This window comes from Drosophila miranda (genome assembly GCF_003369915.1).
Source record: "Drosophila miranda strain MSH22 chromosome Y unlocalized genomic scaffold, D.miranda_PacBio2.1 Contig_Y2_pilon, whole genome shotgun sequence".
NCBI lineage: Eukaryota > Metazoa > Arthropoda > Insecta > Diptera > Drosophilidae > Drosophila > Drosophila miranda.
In genome coordinates, this window is record NW_022881614.1 from 29760255 (window position 1) to 29782088 (window position 21834).

General features: G+C 49.0%; 1 protein-coding gene across 1 annotated transcript; it reads left to right on the top strand.

Moving 5' to 3' along the window:
• The first annotated feature begins 2208 nt into the window (after positions 1-2208).
• Positions 2209-3435, top strand: LOC117193405. The gene is made up of 2 exons (XM_033398158.1): positions 2209-2701; positions 2768-3435. Exons 1-2 carry the CDS (start codon positions 2236-2238, stop codon positions 3409-3411), a joined length of 1110 nt encoding a protein of 369 aa, XP_033254049.1. The 5' UTR covers positions 2209-2235; the 3' UTR covers positions 3412-3435.
• Positions 3436-21834: the final 18399 nt, after the last annotated feature.

Consider the following 21834-nt stretch of genomic DNA (forward strand, 5'->3'; position numbering starts at 1 on the left):
CCGAGGAAAAGAGCCGACGGCGAAGCAGGCAATACACACCGCACCCAAGCGGTGTGCAAAGGAAGCCACCGAAGTGACGAGGACCCACCGTGGGAGAACAGGACCCAAAGAAGGGACACAAGGGTGAGACACCTCACGTATGTGAGCTCTGGGGGGGGATAGATCGGTGCAGTAGACAGGTATAAGCAGAACATTCCCGCAGTTTCTTTACATATATATGCCCACATGTTGTTTATGATATTTTTTTTGGCGTTTATTTCCCCGCTGCAGGCTCGGGATTTTAAGTAGGGAAATGATCCGAAAACAATAAAGACACCAACCTCAACCCAATCTCTGTCTCAGAACATTCGCCCGTAGGAGTCACTCACCCCCCTCCCTCTCTCTTCCCTTTTCCCGGGAGGCCCGGCGAAGTGGATGTGAGTCGTGGATTCATGCGGCATTCACCAAGCTGGGTTTTCCCTCTCCTATACCTTTCTCCCCTGGGGACCCGGCGATGCTGGATGTGAGTCGTGGATTCATGCGGCATTCGCAAAGCTGGGTTCCCTCTCCTACACCCTCGCCCGGGGGACCCGGCGACGCAGATGTGAGTCGTGGATCATGCGGCATCTGCTAGGCTGGGCTCCCCTCTCCCACACCTTTCCGATCCCAACCCCAACCCCCGTCTCCCGCCACACATGACCCCCAACGCACGTCTCTGCAGCTCCCAAGCACGGCTTCACCCACGCCTCGTGGCCGGGCCAGGCCCGACCGTCGCACGATCCACCCCACGGGCGCGCTTTCGCCACGAGCGGCTCTCCCCTTAGGTCCTCACACAACAAATTTTGCTGTGGGGAAGGACCGGGCCCTGGACAGACTGAGAAGCTGTACCTCGGCCTGAGAACTTCCTTACAGATGGCGCCCGAGCAGGGACTCACGAGGGGAGAGTCGGTGAGCATAGGGAATAAGTGAAAAGCAGTTAAAAGTGAAAAGGGAACCAAGCAGCAGCCAACAATTAAAAGGCAAGACCCACAAGAGCGAAACAGCAAAAGAGGCTTAGGAGCCACGGATCAGGAAAAGCAGCAGGAGAAAAGGAAGAAAAAACTTAAAATCAGTGATTAGCAGCCAAAAATCAGAGTCCCGGCGAATAGCCAGCACCAATCTTTGATCCCTCGACTTATGTACAGCTGAGGCTGTCCCAGACGCGGCGGCGAAAACCACGCGGAAAAAAAAACCACGCAGCGAGCCACCTACGAATAAGAAAGAGACGGGGAGAGACGCGAAAAACCACGCGGCCAGCCACCTACGCGACAGAAAGAGACGGGGAGAGACGCCGAAGACACAGCACCGCGTGCCGGGAGAAAATGGCCGCGGACGGCGCCTAAAACTTTGGCACGCGACGGCGACAAAGCGGCACCAGCGACAGAGTAGCAAAGCAGCAGCAGCGGCGCAGCGGCAGAGCAGCAAAGCAGCAGCGACAGAGCAACGAGGCAGCGGCCAAGCAGTGACAGAGCAGCCAAGCAGCGAAGCAGCGAAGCAGCGGTAGAACAACGGAGCAGCGAGGGACAGCCGGCGATCGCAGAGTACATGGCAGAGGAGTCCTCGGCCACAAAGCCATGGCCACGGCCAATATAAGGCGGAGCAGGAACACCGGTCAGGACAGTTGTTACCGAGCAGTCAGACAGTTGTTACCGAGCAGTCAGACAGTTGTTACCGAGCAGTCAGACAGTCATTACCGAGCAGTCAGGTAGTTAATACCGAGCAGTCAGAGAGAGATTACCGAGTTTCCACAGGGAACCATTCCCTGTACCGTGCCACGTATCCTTCGACAGGATCATCCAACCCAGTGCTGTGTATCGTAGTACAGGATCATCAATCGAGTACCGTGCCGCGTGTCCTTCGAACAGGACCCCCCACCTCAGTGCCGTGTATCCTAGTATAGGAGCCCTGACCCAGTACCGTGCTGATAACGACTCACACCGGTGCCCCGATTAGTGGAACAGGATCAGGATGAACATCCGCTGGATAGCGTCCCGCAGGAAGGACGAGCTGCAGAGCCTAGCTAAAGAGTTTGGACTAGGAGAATCTGGGACTGTAGAGGACCTACGGAGCCGGATCACCGCATTCATCGCACGCCCTGGGCACCCCGAAGCCGTGCAGGCAAGGCTGGACGAATTGGCTACGCACTTTGGGAACATACCGAGCCCCAGGGACCACCGTCGCCCAGCCACGTCACCGAGGCCAGAGAGCCGGACGAAGATGGAAGACAGCAAGGAGGGACCAAAACTGCGATTAATTGTACCCGAGCTGCCCAGCACGAGCCAAGGATCCACCCACGGATACCGCGAGTCAGCAACCGAGACACCGGCCGCCCAGGACGAGCAACCACAAGGAGCTGCCCAAGGACCACTCCAAGGAACCAGACCAGAGGCGTCCAGCAAGAACCACGCGCCAGTACCCACTACCGCTGGACCCCTGGCCACGCCTAGCCACCAGACAACCACGGAAGGAGAACAGCCCCGTCTTCCTCAGGGACATCGGGTCTCACGCCCCGGAGGGGGTGAGATCTCGTACTCGTTACTGGCGGACAAACTCCGGAAATGGGGATTTACTTTCGACGGCCACGCGGACCCACTAGCGTTCATCGAAAGGCTCGAGGAGCGAGTGGAATCATACGGCGGAAGCCCAGAGCAGTTGCCGCGGGCCATCTCCGGTCTCCTTACAGGTAAGGCCGAAGGATGGTTCCGAACTTTTCAGATGCAGGGACAGAATTGAACAGACTTTCGGAAAGAATTCCTAGAATTCTTCCTGCCCCCCAGATACTTCCAGCGGCTGGAAGACACCATACGAAGTCGGGAACAGAAGCCCAAGGAATCCTTCCGGGATTACCTTATCGAGTTGCGTCTGATGATGCAACGAGCCCAGTATACTCGGGAACAGGAACTCGAGCGGATCTACGAAAATCTCCGTCCGGAGTATCAAATGTACACGCGCAGACAAGATTTCCGATCACTCACTGAATTGACCCAGCTCGTCTCGGCCTACGAAACCGCGCGGGACCGAGAGGCACTCCGCAGCATCGGGACCACGCAGAACCATCGACCCCGTGCCGCCGATACCGGCAGTGGAACCAACCCACAACGAGGCAACACACACGAGACACCCGGGAAAACCGAGATCGCCAACCGAGGAATCGGCCAGGAGCAAGAGCAGGCGATCGATGTACAACGAGCCTGCCGGAACTGCGGGGAAAAAGGCCATTTCAGTGGTGCGTGCACAAACCGACAGAAGCTGTTCTGTTGGGAATGTGGCCACCGAGGGGTCCGGACCATCAACTGCTGCCGGAAACCAGCGTCGGGAAACGGGTCGGGTCTCCGCCCAACTGGGACATGGACGGAGGCGCGCACCCAGGAACAGGAGAAACCCACCCATTAAGCATGACCGGAGGAAGGATCGCTGCCCTGGTGGACATCAATGGGAGAGCATTTGCTGCCACCCTCGACACTGGAGCCACACGATCCTTCATCAGTGAGCGGCTGGCGAAGGAGATAGGGACGACCAAGAACAGGCGAGAGGTGAGGACCAGGATCCGCCTGGCAGATGGAACCAGGAAGGAGATCAACCAAGCGATAGCAGTCACAGTGCGCCTGGATCAGCAAGAAACACAGGTATCTCTTCTTATACTCCCCACGGTATTAGACGAATTCATCTTGGGGCTCGACTTCCTCTGTGGCATCCGCGCAAGGATCCACTGCGGACGGGCATATCTGCAGCTGAAGTTGCAGCAGAAACCCGCCGGGACGATACCATCATGCACCGCCCAGCCACGCCCACGGTCTGTCACGTTTGCGGACTCCACTGCCATCCGAGACCAGCCGCAGACCAACACCCCACAGCCAACCACGAACCATCCAACCGCAGTGACAGCAAAGCCCTACCAGACAAGATCAAGCAACAACCCCAGGACTACGCCACCACAACAGGACACCAAGAAAGCTACGACGGAAAGAACTGCGACACCGATGGAACCAACCATGGCTAGTTCCCCGGCACGAATCCCGACACCAACAGGACAACGCAACACAACAAGGACTTGGGAAGAGACAGCTACGGCTCCACTGGATCAATCTAGGGCCAGCTCGTCGAACCAGGAGTCACCAACAGGACACAGCAGGAAACAAAGGACTTGGGAAGAGACAGCTACGGCTCCACTGGATCAATCCAGGGCCAGCTCGTCGAACCAGGAGTCACCAACAGGACACAGCAGGAAACAAAGGACTTGGGCAGAGACAGCTACGGCTCCACTGGATCAATCCAGGGCCAGCTCGTCGAACCAGGAGTCACCAACAGGACACAGCAGGAAGCAAGGGACTTGGGCAGAGACAGCTCCGGCTCCACTGGATCAATCCAGGGCCAGCTCGTCGAACCAGGAGTCACCAATAGGACACAGCAGGAAGCAAGGGACTTGGGCAGAGACAGCTACGGCTCCACTGGATCAATCCAGGGCCAGCTCGTCGAACCAGGAGTCACCAACAGGACACCGCAGGAAGCAAGGGACTTGGGAAGAGACAGCTCCGGCTCCACTGGATCAATCCAGGGCCAGCTCGTCGAACCTGGAGTCACCAACAGGACACAGCAGGAAGCAAGGGACTTGGGCAGAGACAGCTACGGCTCCACTGGATCAATCCAGGGCCAGCTCGTCGAACCAGGAGTCACCAACAGGACACCGCAGGAAGCAAGGGACTTGGGCAGAGACAGCTCCGGCTCCACTGGATCAATCCAGGGCCAGCTCGTCGAACCAGGAGTCACCAACAGGACACAGCAGAAAGCAGAAATCTTCGGCAGAGATAGCTTCGGCGCCGCTGGACCAACCCAGGGCCAGCTCATCGAACCGGGAGTCAGCAACAGGACCCAGGAATCACCAGAATACTCCAGCAAAGATAGCTGTGGCCCCGCGGGACCACTCTAGGGCCAGCTCATCGAACCGGGAGTCACCACGGAGTAACCCAGCACGACAGACATCACGCCAGCCACGAACCCCGACAACACAAGACGAGACCAGAGAGACCTCGACGACGGACTACCAACTGGAGCCATTAGCCGACGCCGAAACAGCCCGGGAACGAAACCCGTTTCGCCCAGCCGACTCGGATGACTACGAGAACGCGATCTTGGCCGCCATTACCGCCCTGGAACTGGAGGACCTATCGCCGTGGCAGCAAGACCCAGATCCCGAACCACCCCCCACGCCGTGGGCAGGCAACTGGCGAAATTCGACGGACTAGCTGGAGTCTCCCACATCGCCGAACAATGCGAGACGATAGGCCCGTGAAGCAGCGCTATTTCCCGAAGAACCGGGCCATGCAGAAGATAATCAACGCGCAGGTGGACGAGCTGCTACGGGACGGAAGGATCGAGCCATCCCACAGTTCCCTCAGCGCCCCAATCGTCTTGGTAGGAAAGAAGACCGGAGAAATGCGAATGTGCGTGGATTATCGCCAACTAAATGCCCGCTCGGTGGCGGACGCATTTCCGCTGCCACGGATTAATCACATTCTCGAGAGACTTCGCCACGCTCGCTACATCTCCACGCTGGACCTCAAAAACGGATACTGGCAGATCCCGGTGGCCGAGGGCAGCAGAGAGGCAACAGCATTTACCGTCCCCGGCAGAGGACTCTTCCAGTGGAAGGTCATGCCTTTCGGCCTGCACTCAGCCCCAGCGACGTTCCAGCGAGCGTTGGACAGCGTCATCGGACCCACCATGGAGCCGTACGCGTTCGCGTATCTCGACGATATCATCGTCATCGGAGCCACGCTAGAAGAACACATCGACCACCGTCGCGAGGTTTTCAGGAGGCTGCGAGAGGCGAACCTCCGACTGAACAGAAACAGCGAGCGGACGAAGACCGGGACCCTTGCCCCTGCCCCTGGCTGCAGAGGCTCCGCAAGCGGATCCAGGAACAGCCGGAAGGACACCCGGAGTTCATCATCAAGAGCGACCAAATATACAAACGAGCCAGCAGCAGAACCAGCGAAGAAGACCCTATCAAATGGAAACTATGTGTCAACAAGGACCACCGCCGACGCGTGCTAGAAGAGTGCCACGACCACCCGACAGCAGGACACCTCGGAATCAGGAAGACAGCGACACGAATAGCCCAGAGGTACTACTGGCCCGGACTGCACAGAGATATCGCCCGATATATCCAGCAGTGCACCAAGTGCCATCAGTACAAGGTGAGTCAAACCAAACCAGGAGGGAAGATGCACACCCGCCAAGCCCAAGAACCACTGGACATCGTCTGCGCCGACTTCATTGGACCATTGCCCCGATCCAAACACGGCAATACTATGTTGCTGGTGTTCTTCGACGCCTTCAGCAAGTGGGTGGAGTTGGTCCCACTACGCAAGGCAACCACCGCACTACTGGAGACCGCTTTCGGGAACGGATCCTGAGCCGCTTCGGAACCCCACGGAAATTCGTTTGCGACAACGGGACCCAATTCACAAGTCGCTCCTTCCGAAAGTTCTGCAAACTAGCAGGCATGGAATTGGAGTATACGGCGCCCTATACGCCACAACAAAACCCCACGGAACTAGCCAACAGGACGATCAAAACCATGATCGCCCAGTACATCGATGGAGACCAGCGGACATGGGACGAGCTGCTGCCCGAACTCAGCCTAGCCATCAACAGCAGCACATCGGACACCACAGGCTTCAGCCCAGCATTCATCGTACTCGGTCGGGAACCTCGGTTGCCTGGAGCCTTGTACGAAGAGACGACCCCAGGACTAGGTGAAGTGACAGAGACCCCAACCAACAAGGCCAAGCGACTCAAGGAAATCTTCGCCATCGTACAAGAAAATACCCAGCAGGCATCACAGACGCAGAGCAGGACCTACAACCTACGTCGACGCGAATGGAGACCCACGATCGGGACGCTCGTGATGCTACGCCAACATCACCTGTCCAAAGCGGCGGACAACTTCGCTGCCAAACTGGCTCCCAAATATGAGGGGCCTTACAAAGTAATTAAATTTATTTCTCCCACCATAGCACGACTCCAGAAGCATCCAGGAAGACAACGACGAACGGCCGGACTAGCCGACCTCAAGGCCTACCACGACAACGAGCACACACTCACCAGCGAAGACAACGAAGACAACGATGACGACGACCCTAGCACCAGGAAAACCGCGAGTTCATGAGGGCCACTTATGGTAGTGCGCTGCCGTAATGTCCTCGCCCCGCAAGGGGCAACCGCGTACACACGCAGTAAGATAGCTTAACTCCCCTTAAGGGATTAGAGTAAGAAATAGCCAGAAACAAGAAAATGCACCGATCAGGGAAACCCAGGGCACAGGGCACATCAGTGGCACAGGTCAGGTTCTAACCAAACAAGGTTTCTTCCCCCCACTAGATCCGACATGGACAACCCAAAGACGAGCGATGCACAGCCTCTAGAGGCAGAGGATGGCACGGAGGGGCATCCTAGGGGTGCGTCGCCGCCCAGCTCAAGGCAACCACTGTCCACGACCAGCCAACCACAAGCAAGACACCACTCTCCGACCCCGCAAGCAGAACCGGGCAACACCACGCAGCATGGACCATCAACAGGAGCCGTACCACGACCACCCAGCCCACCTAGGCCATCCCGACGTCGGGCCCGTCCCGAAGGCCCTGGGCATGGCTCAACGACGTCGTCCATCCGAACACGTCACGAAACAACCTGTCTGGGATCATCACAGTGGAGGCGATGCGGCCATCGGGCTCAGACGAGGAGGTCCGAGCAGGCCGGGCCCAGCAGGAGCCACCAAGACGCCCACGCCGCCGCAAGCATCCAGGCCAAGGAACAGGCACCGCCGTCACCCCACGCGCGACTCGAAGACGCGTCGAGCCAGGACACGTCAACCTGGAGCCCAACTCCGAGGGGCAGAGCAGCTCCCCAGTCGTGCACAAACTGCGGCTGCGGTCCCCACCACCACCGCCCTATTACCTGTACCGCATGGGAGAACCGCTGACCCCACGGCCGAACTACGACAGCAGCTCCGACGAAGGGTTCACCAGCCCGACGATGGAGGCCGACAAGCACTGGGAGCCGACCTGCCAGGCAAGCACCGATGAAGAGTTCTTGCACGACCGACGCTTCGGAAAAGCGGGTGGCCGCCCATGGGTCAAGCACTAAACCGCTAAACCGCCAACTGGAGGCCGAGCGGGCCACGACGGGCCCATACTCGGACGTGAGCGAGGACGAAGATGGGCCAGCCAACTGCCAGAAGAACACTACAGCCAACATCGCGGTTGACGTAGCACCTTGGACCACCTGAAAGGACGCCGACAGGACCCTGCAACTGCTGCTCGCCCATCCACGGCCCATCACCCCACCCGGGCCCGAGAGGGAGATCATGGCCAATCGCCCCAGTCGCCTGGCGGGTAAGCACGCCTGACCGCCGCATCCCGCAAAGCCTGCTGGAAGGCGCCAGCGCTCAGGCAAACGCGGCGCGTCGCGGGCGCAGCCGGATCCGCAGCCTAGAACACCACGACGGCCAACGCTTCCGCGTATGCATCAGCGGAAATTTGGTGCGCACTTCACCGCGCCCCACCCCGAAGTAGGAAGGGAGTGTGAAGGCATAAGCCTCCACAACACTGACCACGACACTATCCCCTGAAGGGACCGCCCCGACGGCTTGTTATCTAATTTCATTATTATCTCAGTTCATTATCACTATTATCCGATTTTATTACTTCTATAATTATTAGTATTACCAAGACAAACAACAATGAATCCTTATATTCACCCATTAAAGTAAGAAATAGGCTAAGAAACCCCAAAACAGTAGGCCTTTTTATACCCGATACTCAAAATGAGTATTGGGGTATATTAGATTTGTGGTAAAAGTGGATGTGTGAAACGTCCAGAAGGAATCGTTTCCGACCCCATAAAGTATATATATTCTTGATCAGCATCAATAGCCGAGTCGATTGAGCCATGTCTGTCTGTCCGTCTGTCCGTCCGTCCGTCTGTCCGTCCCCTTCAGCGACTAGTGCTCAAAGACTATAAGAGCTAGAGCAACGATGTTTTGTATCCAGACTTCTGTGATATGTCACTGCAACAAAAATATTTCAAAACTTCGCCCCGCCCACTTCCGCCCCCACAAAGGACGAAAATCTGTGGCATCCACATTTTTAAAGATACGATAAAGCCAAAAACGCAGAATCGTAGATAATGACCATATCTATCAGACTGCTGAATCTGGATCAGATCAGATCATTTTTATACCCAAAAGGAACAAATCAATTTGCACTGGCTACGCAGCGCCCGACGTCACGCTCAGACTGATTTTCTGTCTCTCTCGCACGCACTCCTTGTCGTGTCGTTTAATATTAGCGGCGTCTGCCGGAGGAAAGCCATACTGAATTAGTATCGGGTATAACTGTAGAGTTGCGGTGTCCGCAGCAACTCACAACGTTCCCCCTCGTTACTTATTAGAATTAAGAGAACCAACACGTGAGAGAGACGCACACTACGGCCACGCAGCGAAGAGAGACGCACACCACGGCTATACGAAGGCGAAGAGAACCAACCCGAAAGAGATACGCTCTTACGCCCACGCAGCCAACGCAAGGAAGAGAACGGCTATACGCAGACGAAAAGAGACAACATGAAAGAGAGCGAAGCGGCAGAGAAACCGCCGATCGGTTTTACGCCCACGCAGCCGAGGAAAAGAGCCGACGGCGAAGCAGGCAATACACACACGCAGCCATACACCCACGCAGCCGAGGCCGGCAGCCGAAGGCGGCGCAGCAGCGAAGCGGCAGAGAAGCTGCGAAAAAGAAAAGCCGAGGCCTGGCACGGTCCAGGGCGAGCCAAGCTCGGGAGTGATCTCGGAGGGCTGAGCCAGACCGGTTGTGCGGCGGAAGCCAAAATAGATGTGAAAAACTAGCCGTGACCGCGCCGTGTACGCAATAAGCCGTGTTCTCCCGCACGCGGTGAATAAAACCAGCTGTGACCGCACCCACGCGGTGTGCAAAGGAAGCCACCGAAGTGACGAGGACCCGCCGTGGGAGAACAGGACCCAAGGAAGGGACACAAGGGTGAGCCACCTCACGTATGTGAGCTCTGGGGGGGATAGATCGGTGCAGTAGGCAGGTATAAGCAGAACATTCCCGCAGTTTCTTTACATATCTATGCCCACATGTTGCTTATGATATTTTTTTTGGCGTTTATTTCCCCGCTGCAGGGGCGGGATTTTAAGTAGGGAAATGATCCGAAAACAATAAAGACACCAACCTCAACCCAATCTCTGTCTCAGAACATTCGCCCGTAGGAGTCACTCACCCCCCTCCCCCTCTCTTCCCTTTTCCCGGGAGGCCCGGCGAAGTGGATGTGAGTCGTGGATTCATGCGGCATTCACCAAGCTGGGTTTTCCCTCTCCTATACCTTTCTCCCCTGGGGACCCGGCGATGCTGGATGTGAGTCGTGGATTCACGCGGCATTCGCAAAGCTGGGTTCCCTCTCCTACACCCTCGCCCGGGGGACCCAGCGACGCAGATGTGAGTCGTGGATCATGCAGCATCTGCTAGGCTGGGCTCCCCTCTCCCACACCTTTCCGATCCCTGACCCAAACCCCGTCTCCCGCCACACATGACCCCCAACGCACTTCTCTGCAGCTCCCAAGCACGGCTTCACCCACGACTCGTGGCCGGGCCAGACCGTCCCACGAGCCACCCCACGGGCGCGCTTTCGCCACGAGCGGCTCTCCCCTTAGGTCGTCACACAACAAATTTTGCTGTGGGGAAGGACCGGGCCCTGGACAGACCGAGAAGCTGTACCTCGGCCTGAGAACTTCCTTACAATAGATATTATCGGGAGAATACTAATGGTTATTATAGGAGAAATAATAACAATTATAACCAAGCTCAGCAGTTTAGGGCAAACGTAGTACCGAATAATCAATCTAACGCAAATCAAGCGCAGAAACGTAAACCAAATGAAACGTCGGAACAACCGGCTAATAAAGCAATGCGGATAAATAACATTGAGGAGGACCATTTTTTAGATCAGCCCCCGAAGTAGGTCTGCCCTACTTAAAAAGAGTAGATAAAAAAAAAATAAACAGAGAATTAAAAGTTTTGATAGATACGGGAGCAACTTCCTGTTATATAAAAAATGGAATTTACGAAAATAAAAAAGAATTATCAATTATCAATTATTATCAAAGAAAGTTGCTACAGTAAATGGGTTTTCAATAATTAAATATTTCCATAATATAACTATTTTCAACACAAAACAAGTGTTTTACGAAATAGATGGAATGGAGGCAGATTTACTAATAGGATTTAACCTATTAAAGAAAATCGGAGCTGTTATTGATACAGGAAAGGGGACTTTAAGTTATAAAGACTGTGGAGATAATGTTTTTTATCCCCAATCGGCCGACTAATTATTTCGAATTAAATAAAACTCGGCGCAGAAATAAAATTACGATATGTTCTTTAATGCGTGACATCCAAATTGCAAGTGTGGCTTGCCTGCCCTTTACATTGCCGCTCCGATCGCTAAGCGCAGCTTCGCTCGGCCGACGTCGGTAGGCAGACGCAAAGCGGAGATAGCGAAGAGCGAGCTGGCAGAGAGCGTTTAGCAGGGCAAGCAAGCGCAGAGCTTTAACAAACAAATGAGTGACATAGACATAAGTAACAAACAAAATAAGCGGCTGAGGGCCAAGAATTAGGTGCTATTTGGCAAGCAGCTAATCGGCTGGGTTCTGCTCTGAACATTCACCCCCCGTTGGAAGGCAAAGGCTTTCAACAGATCCATCCTGAAGGGGCAGAACCGCTATTTTTCCAACGGCCCTCTTGAAAAGGCCTTTTTGAGTGCGGATGACGGCTACTCTGATGGTTCCATCTTTTCCTGGTATGACGCTCTCAATGCGGCCAAGCGGCCACCTTAATGGTGGCAGCGTTTCCTCCTTGATCATGACGAGCGTTCCTAGCTTGATGTTTGGAGACGATGACCGCCACTTGCTCCGCTCCTGAAGAATCGAAAGATACGCCGTGCTCCATTTTCTCCAAAACGCCTGCTTCATTTGACACAGCCGCTGCCATCGACTAAGTAGGTTGACCCGGAGATGCGCCACATCTGGCTCGTCGAATGCAGCTTTCGGGGCTCCATTGAGAAAGTGGTTTGGCGTGAGCACATCTAGATCATCGGGACTTTCTGTAATTGCATAAAGCGGACGGGAATTTAACAAAGCAGAGATTTCACAAGCCAAGGTCTGAATTTCATCAAGAGTAAAAATGAAGGTCCCGACGATGCGATGAAAATGATTTTTAGCTGCTTTAACAGCCGCCTCCCACAAACCCCCAAAATGAGGTGAGCGAGGGGGGATGAATTTCCAGTCGATTCCACTAGAAACGCAGAGATGTGACACAGCCGACGTATGAGGATCACTGAGGAACATTTGCCGAAGCTCCAAAAGCTCATTTTTTGCTCCTACAAAATTTGTAGCGTTGTCTGACCAGATGATTCGAGGTTCGGGACGTAGACTTATAAAACGCCTTAATGCTGCCAGAAAGGATTCTGTAGATAGATCCCGAACGACTTCCAAATGAGTTGCTTTGGTGCTAAAGCATACGAAGACAGCGATGTAACATTTGATAGGAGGCCTGCTTCTGACTTCCGACTTGTGATAAAAGGGTCCGCAAAAATCAACGCCCGTTGTGTGGAATGCTGGATTAGTCCTTACGCGATCCGCAGGCAAGTTTCCCATGATATGTTCCCTCAGCAACATATTTGCGTCCACCAATAGGCCAGAATTTTTGCCGAAGCAGTCCGAGCAACCCTTGAGCTCCTGCGTGGAGAAACCTTTCGTGAAAGAAGATAATAATAGAGACAGTGACAGGATGTCCCTTAGGAAGCAGGATCGGGTGCTTCGCGTCGTAGTCCAATTCGGCATTTTGGAGGCGGCCTCCAACACGCAGCAATCCAAAGCTATCCAGAAATGGATTCAGTGAGGCCATCGTGCTTTTTGGGGGTAGGGCCTGTTTGCTGGCGAGGGCCCTTATCTCTTCCGAAAATTGTTGCTGCTGTATTGCCCTTATGAGCAAATGCGTACCATTTTTGATGTCGATTACGGTAAGTTGACGATTCGACCGCGCTATGCCTTTGTCCTTGAGAATGTAGAATCGATATATGTAAGCAAAGACGCGCTGCATGGATCCGAATGAGTTTTGAAATTTGCAATCGTACGATACATCCCTTTCGTTTGAAACAACCAATGCTGCATGACGACGTTCTGGTACATCGGTCGGCAATTGCAAGCCTGCAGGCCACTCTGAGCTCTCAAGACGCAAGAATGGTGGTCCAGAGATCCAAAGGCTATGGACGAATCCGACCAGCAATGTATTTGGCATGGAGCTGATAATCCCTTAACTATGGTGGACACTAGTTCGGCTAATACGAGGGCAGCGGACAGCTCAAGCTTGGGGATAGTCATACTTTTCAAGGGCGCGACTCTGGATTTAGAGCATAAGAGATGACTTTGCACAATGCCAAGAGCTTCCGAACGCATGTATACACAGGCGCCATATGCTGCTTGGCACGCATCACAAAACGCGTGCATTTCTAATCTGGCTTGCTGCCGAAGCACGTAACGTGAAAACTTAAAGTTTTTAACCATCGACAACTGCGAAGTCAGCTCAATCCAAGTCGTATGTAGATCCTGGGGCAGGCTTTCGTCCCAATTCAACTTTAGGCTTTCGTTCCATAGCGACTGCATAAATATTTTAGCTTTTGTGATGATGGGAGAGATGAGCCCTAGAGGATCGTAGAACCTAGCTAGTGTAGACAGGACCGAACGCTTCGAGGTTGGGCCTGCAGCGGTTCCGACGTGAGCGAAGCTAAACAGAAGATTGTCCGTGGTGGGATCCCAAACTAGACCAAGCGCCTTGGTTACTTCAGTCCCGTCATGAAAGGTAAGGAACTTTTCGCGATCCGCCTCCGATACGCCTTCCAAAGCAGCGGGTTCATTGGAACACCATTTACGTATGGGAAAACATGCTTTCGAAAGTAGCTCCTTTACCTGCTGACGAATCTTGATGACAGAATCAATGCTGTCCCCTCCAGATATGAGATCATCGACATAGAAATCTCTTCGAACAACATCAGCGCCCAGCGGAAAACGCAACTCTTCATCATTTGCCAATTGATGCATAGCACGAATTGCTAAGAAAGCGGCAGGTTTGGTTCCGTAAGTAACAGTCTCCAACTTGAACACCTGAATCTCCTCCTTCGGGTCATTGCGCCATAGGATGCACTGCACGTGCGTATCGGGATGGGAAACGCGTACACAGCGGTACATTTTGCAGATATCGCCACACAAGGCGACTTTAAAAAAGCGGAAACGAAGCAGAGTTATCAGAATTTTAGGTTGGATGGTGGGTCCAGCCATTAGCGCATCATTCAGTGATACTCCGACGCTGTTTTGGCAGATCCATCGAACACTACGCGTAATTTGGTGGTTGTACTATCCTGCTTGTGGACGCAATGGTGAGGCAAGAAGTACTGCGGGAGGTCTGACTGCCGCGAAGCTGGCGACATGTGTCCTAAATCACGATACTCCTGGAGAAACTCCATATATTTTGCCTTAAGCTGTGCATTTTTTGCTAGCTTCCTCTCCAAATTGAGAAATCTACGTAGCGCCTGCTGATACGATTCTCCTAATTCCTCTAGACTGAATTTGGTTGGCAAACGCACGGAGTAAGCTCCGGACTCTAGGCGAATGCAGTTTGTGACGAAATGCTGTTCGCAATGAACATCTTCCTCCGAAATTGATGAGGGCGAATAATCTCCATCGACTTCCCAAAACCGCCTTACAATATCGCACAAATTAGTCTCGCAATCGGAGATGACAGGGGGATCTTCAACGGCTGCTAGCGCCGCACGGGCTTTATCAGAGTTTTTAATACTTCCTGACACTATCCAGCCAAGTTTCGTCTTCTGCAATGTTGGCAATTGGTCTGACAGTCGAATCTGTCCAACGCACATTAATTCGAAGAGCAAACCAGCACCTATCAACAGATCGACACGCAGTGGCTTGGCGAAATTAGGATCAGCCAGTTTTAGAATATTTGGCATTGGCCAATCCTTTGCGTCTAGGCCGAAGTTAGGCTGCATTCCTGTGATTGAGGCAGTGATAATTGCAGAGAGGAAACCGCGATAGCTTTCGTCTTGAGATTGCAGGACGATGTCCACAGCCTTGCTGGATGGTAGAATTGACTCTCCAATACCGGCGATTTGAACGTGAGACGGGGGATCTAACTGCAGCTGATTGGCGAGTCTCGATGTTATAAAGTTAACTTGAGAAGCGGAATGTAAAATGGCACGACATGGAATAAGCGATCCAAAACGGCCCCTGACATATACGATTGCAGTAGCTAGCAGCACGTTTTGGCTAGGCAGAGATTTTTGACTCGAGGGGGGAGGGCTAATTTATTTGCTTGCTACTAGGGCACTTGCAGGATCATGCTGGGTCGATTCCGTGCTCGGCGACGGCAACTCAGCGTCAGCGCCCGACTGCATGTGGAGCAGTGTGTGATGCTTGGCTTGGCAATTTCTACATGCCCCTGACTTGCAGCGTTGCAATGAATGGCCTTTGTTGAGGCAGTTTAGACATAAATGGCGCTTCTTCACCTCCTTGTATCGAGAAAAAACAGGGAGATCTATAAATGCCTGGCATCGGGATATGTAGTGATCGGAGGATTTGCAATACTTGCATGTTGAGCTATTATGATCGTTAATGGAGGTGATTAGGGTGCTAGGTTTACTTTCTCCCACCTGCTGGCTAGGAATTGTTACCATAGCCGATCCCAAATTTTCCAGCATCCGACATCTTGCTTCCAAGAATGAGGCCATGCTTGACCACCGAGGCAATCCTGACGTCGGCAAGTTCTCTTCCCATTTCTCCTTGGTCTTGTGGTCCAATTTCGTGCCTATGATGAAGATCAGCAACCCATCGGAAATCTCCTGCGGGGTCGCCAAGGTCTGAAGTGCACGCAAGTGCGAATTGATTTTATCGCTGAGCGCGCGCAAGCCGATAGCCGAGCCCTTCTCCACCCCTTGCAGCCCGAAAATAGCCTTGACGTGTGCCTGAAAATGTAACAGTTTATTATCGAATCGCAACATTAGTAAATTCAACGCCTTGTCGTAATTCTCCTCAGAAAGTTCCAAGGAACGAATCGTATCCAGCGCAGCACCATCTAGACATCCACGAAGATATTGGAATTTTTCGATGATTGGTATACGATGGTCTTTGTGCACCATTGTCGAAAACATCGCGTTGAATTCTGGCCAATCCATGTAGCTCCCACCGAATCGCGGAAGCTGCAACTCGGGCATTCGAGAACGGCCTATACTATTATAGGCGAACAACGACGAATTCCCCTCGAGAGTATGCCGAGCCGTTGAATTGGCAACATTTACCGTGCGAGCAGCCATCAACTCCCGCGACAGCCTGGACCTAACCTTGACATAAACATTCGAAAAGTCCAGCCTGGCATCATGGGCTAACTGCAGGAAATCCAGCCTTTCAAGGCTCGTTTGAGCGGCATCGAAATCCGCATTCATTCGCTCGATCTGCTCTAAGCGAGCTTGAAGTTCTGCCTCATCTAACTCGGCAAGCTCTTCCTTGGTGAGAAAGCGATCCATGGCCTTTAGTTGGCGCGCGATGGACTCGGCCTTGTGCTTGTAGAAATCTACATCACTCGGCATTGCTGCGTTCGCGACATTGGTAGGCTCAGGTGCTGCCATGTTGAGGTTTTAAAAGAGTCACTCAGCACGACCGAAAAAGACAACCTGTATACGTATAAACGTGGGAACCGAAAGCAAAGGGATTACAGCTAATGCCTTTAGCTGTGCGGCTGTGCGAGCTGTCCGATTCCGCTTTGTACTCCGCTTGTGTGTATTAGTGAGTTCGCTGCACTGCCTACCGCACTGCACTGACCGAATTGTCGCGACAGAGAAATTAATAGCCAGCAATGCGTGTATGTAGGTGTATGTAAGTGTGTTTTAGCACCGAATTGTGCTTAGCCGCCGAAAATTTGCTAGGGCTAACGAATGTCGATCGCGAATGATTATTAATTGACACTGCAACTCAGAGATCACGTCGGGGTCACCAAATTTTATGTGGAGATAATGTTTTTTATCCCCAATCGGCCGACTTATTATTTCGAATTAAATAAAACTCGGCGCAGAAATAAAATTACGATATGTTCTTTAATGCGTGACATCCAAATTGCAAGTGTGGCTTGCCTGCCCTTTACATTGCCGCTCCGATCGCTAAGCGCAGCTTCGCTCGGCCGACGTCGGGAGGCAGACGCAAAGCGGAGATAGCGAAGAGCGAGCTGGCAGAGAGCGTTTAGCAGGGCAAGCAACCGCAGAGCTTTAACAAACAAATGAGTGACATAGACATAAGTAACAAATAAATAAGCGACTGAGGGCCAAGAATTAGGTGCTATTTGGCAAGCAGCTAATCGGCTGGGTTCTGCTCTGAACAAAGACAATGAAGAGAAACTAATATAAGAAGAGGTCCTTTCTTTAAACAAATTAACCTTTATAGAAGGAAAACCCATCCTTCCATTGAAGGAATATAATAAAAAAATATTTTGAAGAAGAAAAAGAAATGAAAAGTGATTCAGTAAAGGTAGAAGGAAGTTTATATAGCTTGGGATCAAAAAATCCTGAGCACGCCGACGAAGAATTATCCGTCAATAGTTTGGGATTCAAATATCCTGAACCCGCCGTCGTTGAATTATCCGACACTAAAAGTTTGAATAGTTTGGGATTAAAGAATCCTGAACACGCCGTCGTTGAATTATCCGACAATGAACAATTTAAAAGTTTGGGATGCAAAAATCCCACACGCGCCGTCGTAGAAATATCCGACATACAAAGTTATGCAAATTCTGAATTGAAAAAAATTAAATTGTATAACACAATAACCTACAAAAAAGACAATTTAGAAAATCTCAGAGAGAAAAAGGTATCTATCATCGAAGAAGACCATGCCAATATAGATTTACAGTTACCGTTCAGAACGGATATAAAAGGACAGATTAACACTGAACATGATATACCGGTATATGGCAAACAGTATCCATACGCTTATTCGGTTAACGATTTCGTTAATAACGAAATAAGTAAAATGATAGATGAAGGTATAATCAGACCTAGTAAAAGCCCATATAATTCACCGGTAATAGTAGTACCAAAGAAGGGAGTAAATGAGGACGGAACTCCTAAGCATAGATAAGTAATAGACTTTAAGAAACTTAATGAAAATACCATACCGGATAGATACCCTATGCAAGATCCTTCAGTAATCCTTGCCAATTTAGGTAAGGCAAAGTATTTCTCGGCCATTGATTTAGATTCAGGTTTCTATCAGATTTTAATGAGGGAATCAGATATTGAAAAAACATCTTTTTCCATTAAGAACGGCAAATATGAATTTCTAAGAATGCCTATGGGATTGACAAACGCTCCCAGGATTTTCCAAAGGGCAATGGACGATATACTTAGAGAAAAAGTTGGGAAAACTTGTCACGTCTATATGGACGATATAATAATATTTTCAAAAACTATAGAACAACATTATAAAGATCTAATTCATATAATACAGATATTCCAAAACGCTAATATGAAAATTTCCCTAGAGAAGTCTAAATTCTTTCAATTGGAAACCAAATTTCTGGGATACATTGTTTCCCAAAATATCATTAAAACAGATCCAGACAAAATCTCCACAATACAAAACTATCCAATTCCTAAAAATATCAGAGAGCTACGTAGCTTCTTAGGACTAACAGGGTATAACAGAAAATTTGTCCGAAATTATGCCACAATTGCCAAACCATTAACAAAATATCTGAGTGGAGTAAATGGGAAAGTTTCACGAAGGGCATCCAAGAAAATATTAATACAGCTAGATGAACCAGCAATTGGAGCATTTAATAATTTAAAGGACAGTTTAATAGCACATATTGAATTAGTACAACCAGATTACAATAAAAAATTCACATTAACCACAGATGCATCGGACATAGCAATAGGTGCAGTTTTGTCGCAAGATGGGAATCCCATAACATTTATTTCTAAAACTTTAAGTAAAACCGAGCAATTATATGCTACTAATAAAAAGGAATTATTAGCTATTGTATGGGCATTAACAAATTTGCGAAATTATTTATACGGAGTGAGTGGAATTGAAATACATACAGATCACCAACCTTTGCCCTTTGCAATGTCGCAAAAAAATCCAAATGTTGAAATGAAACGTTGGTATTACTTCATAGAAAGTTTCACACCAAAAATCATTTATAAGCCAGGCTCATCAACTAACGTAGTAGCGGACGCTTTATCTCGGATTAAAATAAATCATATGACAGATAGTGATGTCGACCAGACAGATTCAGAATCAGACATAAATACTCAGCATTCAGCAGAGAGTAGTTTTGAAAACGTCATTCAAGAGACTAGCAAGCCTCTAAACCAATTTAAACAGCAGCTACTATTAGCGCAAGGGAGATTCACAGTTCATGAGCTAGTAAAAGTTTAAGAAAATACCCGACATATTATTGAATTTGATACGGTTGCCAATCTACTAATCATTTTAAAAGAATTTATTCAGCCTCACTTAACCACAGGAATACACTGCACTTTAGAAGATTTATACCATATCCAAAATAAGCTAAAGGAAAACTTCATAAATAAATTTCTCTTCACGAGAAAGTTCCTCCAAGATGTAGTAAATTCAGAAGATAAAGCTATAATTATAGAAGAAACACATTGCAGAGCCCATAGAGGACAAGACGAAAATTACAAACAAATAACTAAGTTGTATTATTGGCCAAACCTGCACAAAAAATTAAAAGAATATATAAAAAATTGTGAGTTCTGTAACAAAAACAAATATCACAGACACCCTGTAAAAATTCCAATTAGGGAAGCTCCCATTCCAGCAAAAGAAGTAGATCAATTACATTTAGACATATACTATGCCCAAAACCTAACATTCATAGCTTGTATAGATTCTTATTCCAAATACTTGGTGGTCAAGGAAATTAAAAGTAAATTAAACATTGAAAATAAGGTAATGGAAATTTTGCAACACTTTCCGTTAGCAACATCATTAGTGACTGACAACGAACCAAGCTTTACCTCAGCACAATTTAGATCATTCATACAAAGAAGTAACTTAACTATTTATTATGCTGATCCCAGACACAGCACCTCAAATGGTCAGGTAGAAAGGGTACATTCCACACTAACAGAAATAGCGCGGTGCATCAAGGATGAACTAAATCTAACAGATTATTCAGAAATAATAATAAGGGCGGCACTGAAATATAACCTGACGATACATTCAACGTCCAATCAAATGCCATATGACATATTGTATAACAAAATAGAGCACAAAAATAATCCAATATTACTTAAGGAAGCTCAGACCAAAATGCTTAAGCTACATAACAAAGATAGAAGAGAAAAAGATTATAAATTAGGAGAAGTAGTTTATGAAAAGAAATTCGGGGAAAGAAATAATCTTCAATCCCGATACAAAAAGCAGGTAGTTAAGGAAAATCGACCGAATAAAATTGTAATCAATAATAGAAACAGAATTATACATAAAGATAATATTAAATATTAAATATTTTTTCCAGAAAATGTATGCGAATATACTTATACTGACTTTTGTTATATTGACGACTTCGGAAGTAATTGACTATACGCATAGTGACTATCTATTGCTCAAAGACGACAGAGACGTTTACACTTATGAAACATACGCTGAACTTTTCCATATTACTAATTTGAGTTTTTATAGAAAGATAATTGATATAGAATCCAAATATGTCAACAAATCAATTAATTCAGACGATGAGTGGGAAATATCAATGGACTTAAGTCTTTTAAAATTAATGATTTCAGAATTAGTTCCAAAACGGAATACAAGGGGAATTAATGAATTAGGTACCATTTGGAAATGGATAGCAGGCAGCCCTGATCATGACGACTTTTTGAAAATACAAAATAAAGTAAATGAATTAACTGAAAATAATAATAAACAATTTGTAATAAATTCCAAATTTTTTAAAGAAATTGAATTGCTCTCAAATTCATTAAAAAATGTCATCTTCAATGAAGAAACCATACTGAGAAAGCATCGTTTAAAATTAATAAACCTTTGACCTACTAAATTTAGTTGATACCATAACCCTCTTAGAAGTAAACATTTTCAGTACAAAAATTTTAAATAAAAACGAAATAGAGGACATTTATAAGCATGAAAAACATCCTGTTGAACTGTCTGATCTGCTGGACATTGCAACGGTTAAAATAATTCGAAATGCAGATTTAATAATCATTTATATAAAATATCCTCAAATTAAAAATATTTGCAAGTTTTACCATGCAAGAGCCATCTCACAAAATGATGGAATGTTAGTTATAAGTGAAAGAGTTTGTGAATGTAAGGAGAAATACTATTTAATGAATAATTTTAAAAGTGAAACTTTTAACAATTACGCACAAATAAATTTAAAGAAGACCTGTTTTACCAATTTACTTAATGGCTTTAAAGCCAACTGCACTAAAAAAAGGGAAAAAACAAAGAAATAGACATCATTCAGGATGGTGCCATATTAGTTTCAGGCAAAAATACCGTAGACAATACTACTTTGTTAGGTTCGTATCTCCTTATATTCAACAACACAATTTTAATAAATAAAATAACCCACATAAATGATAAGGGTAAAATTCTAAGATATATATCGCATCATAGATATAGCGATTTTG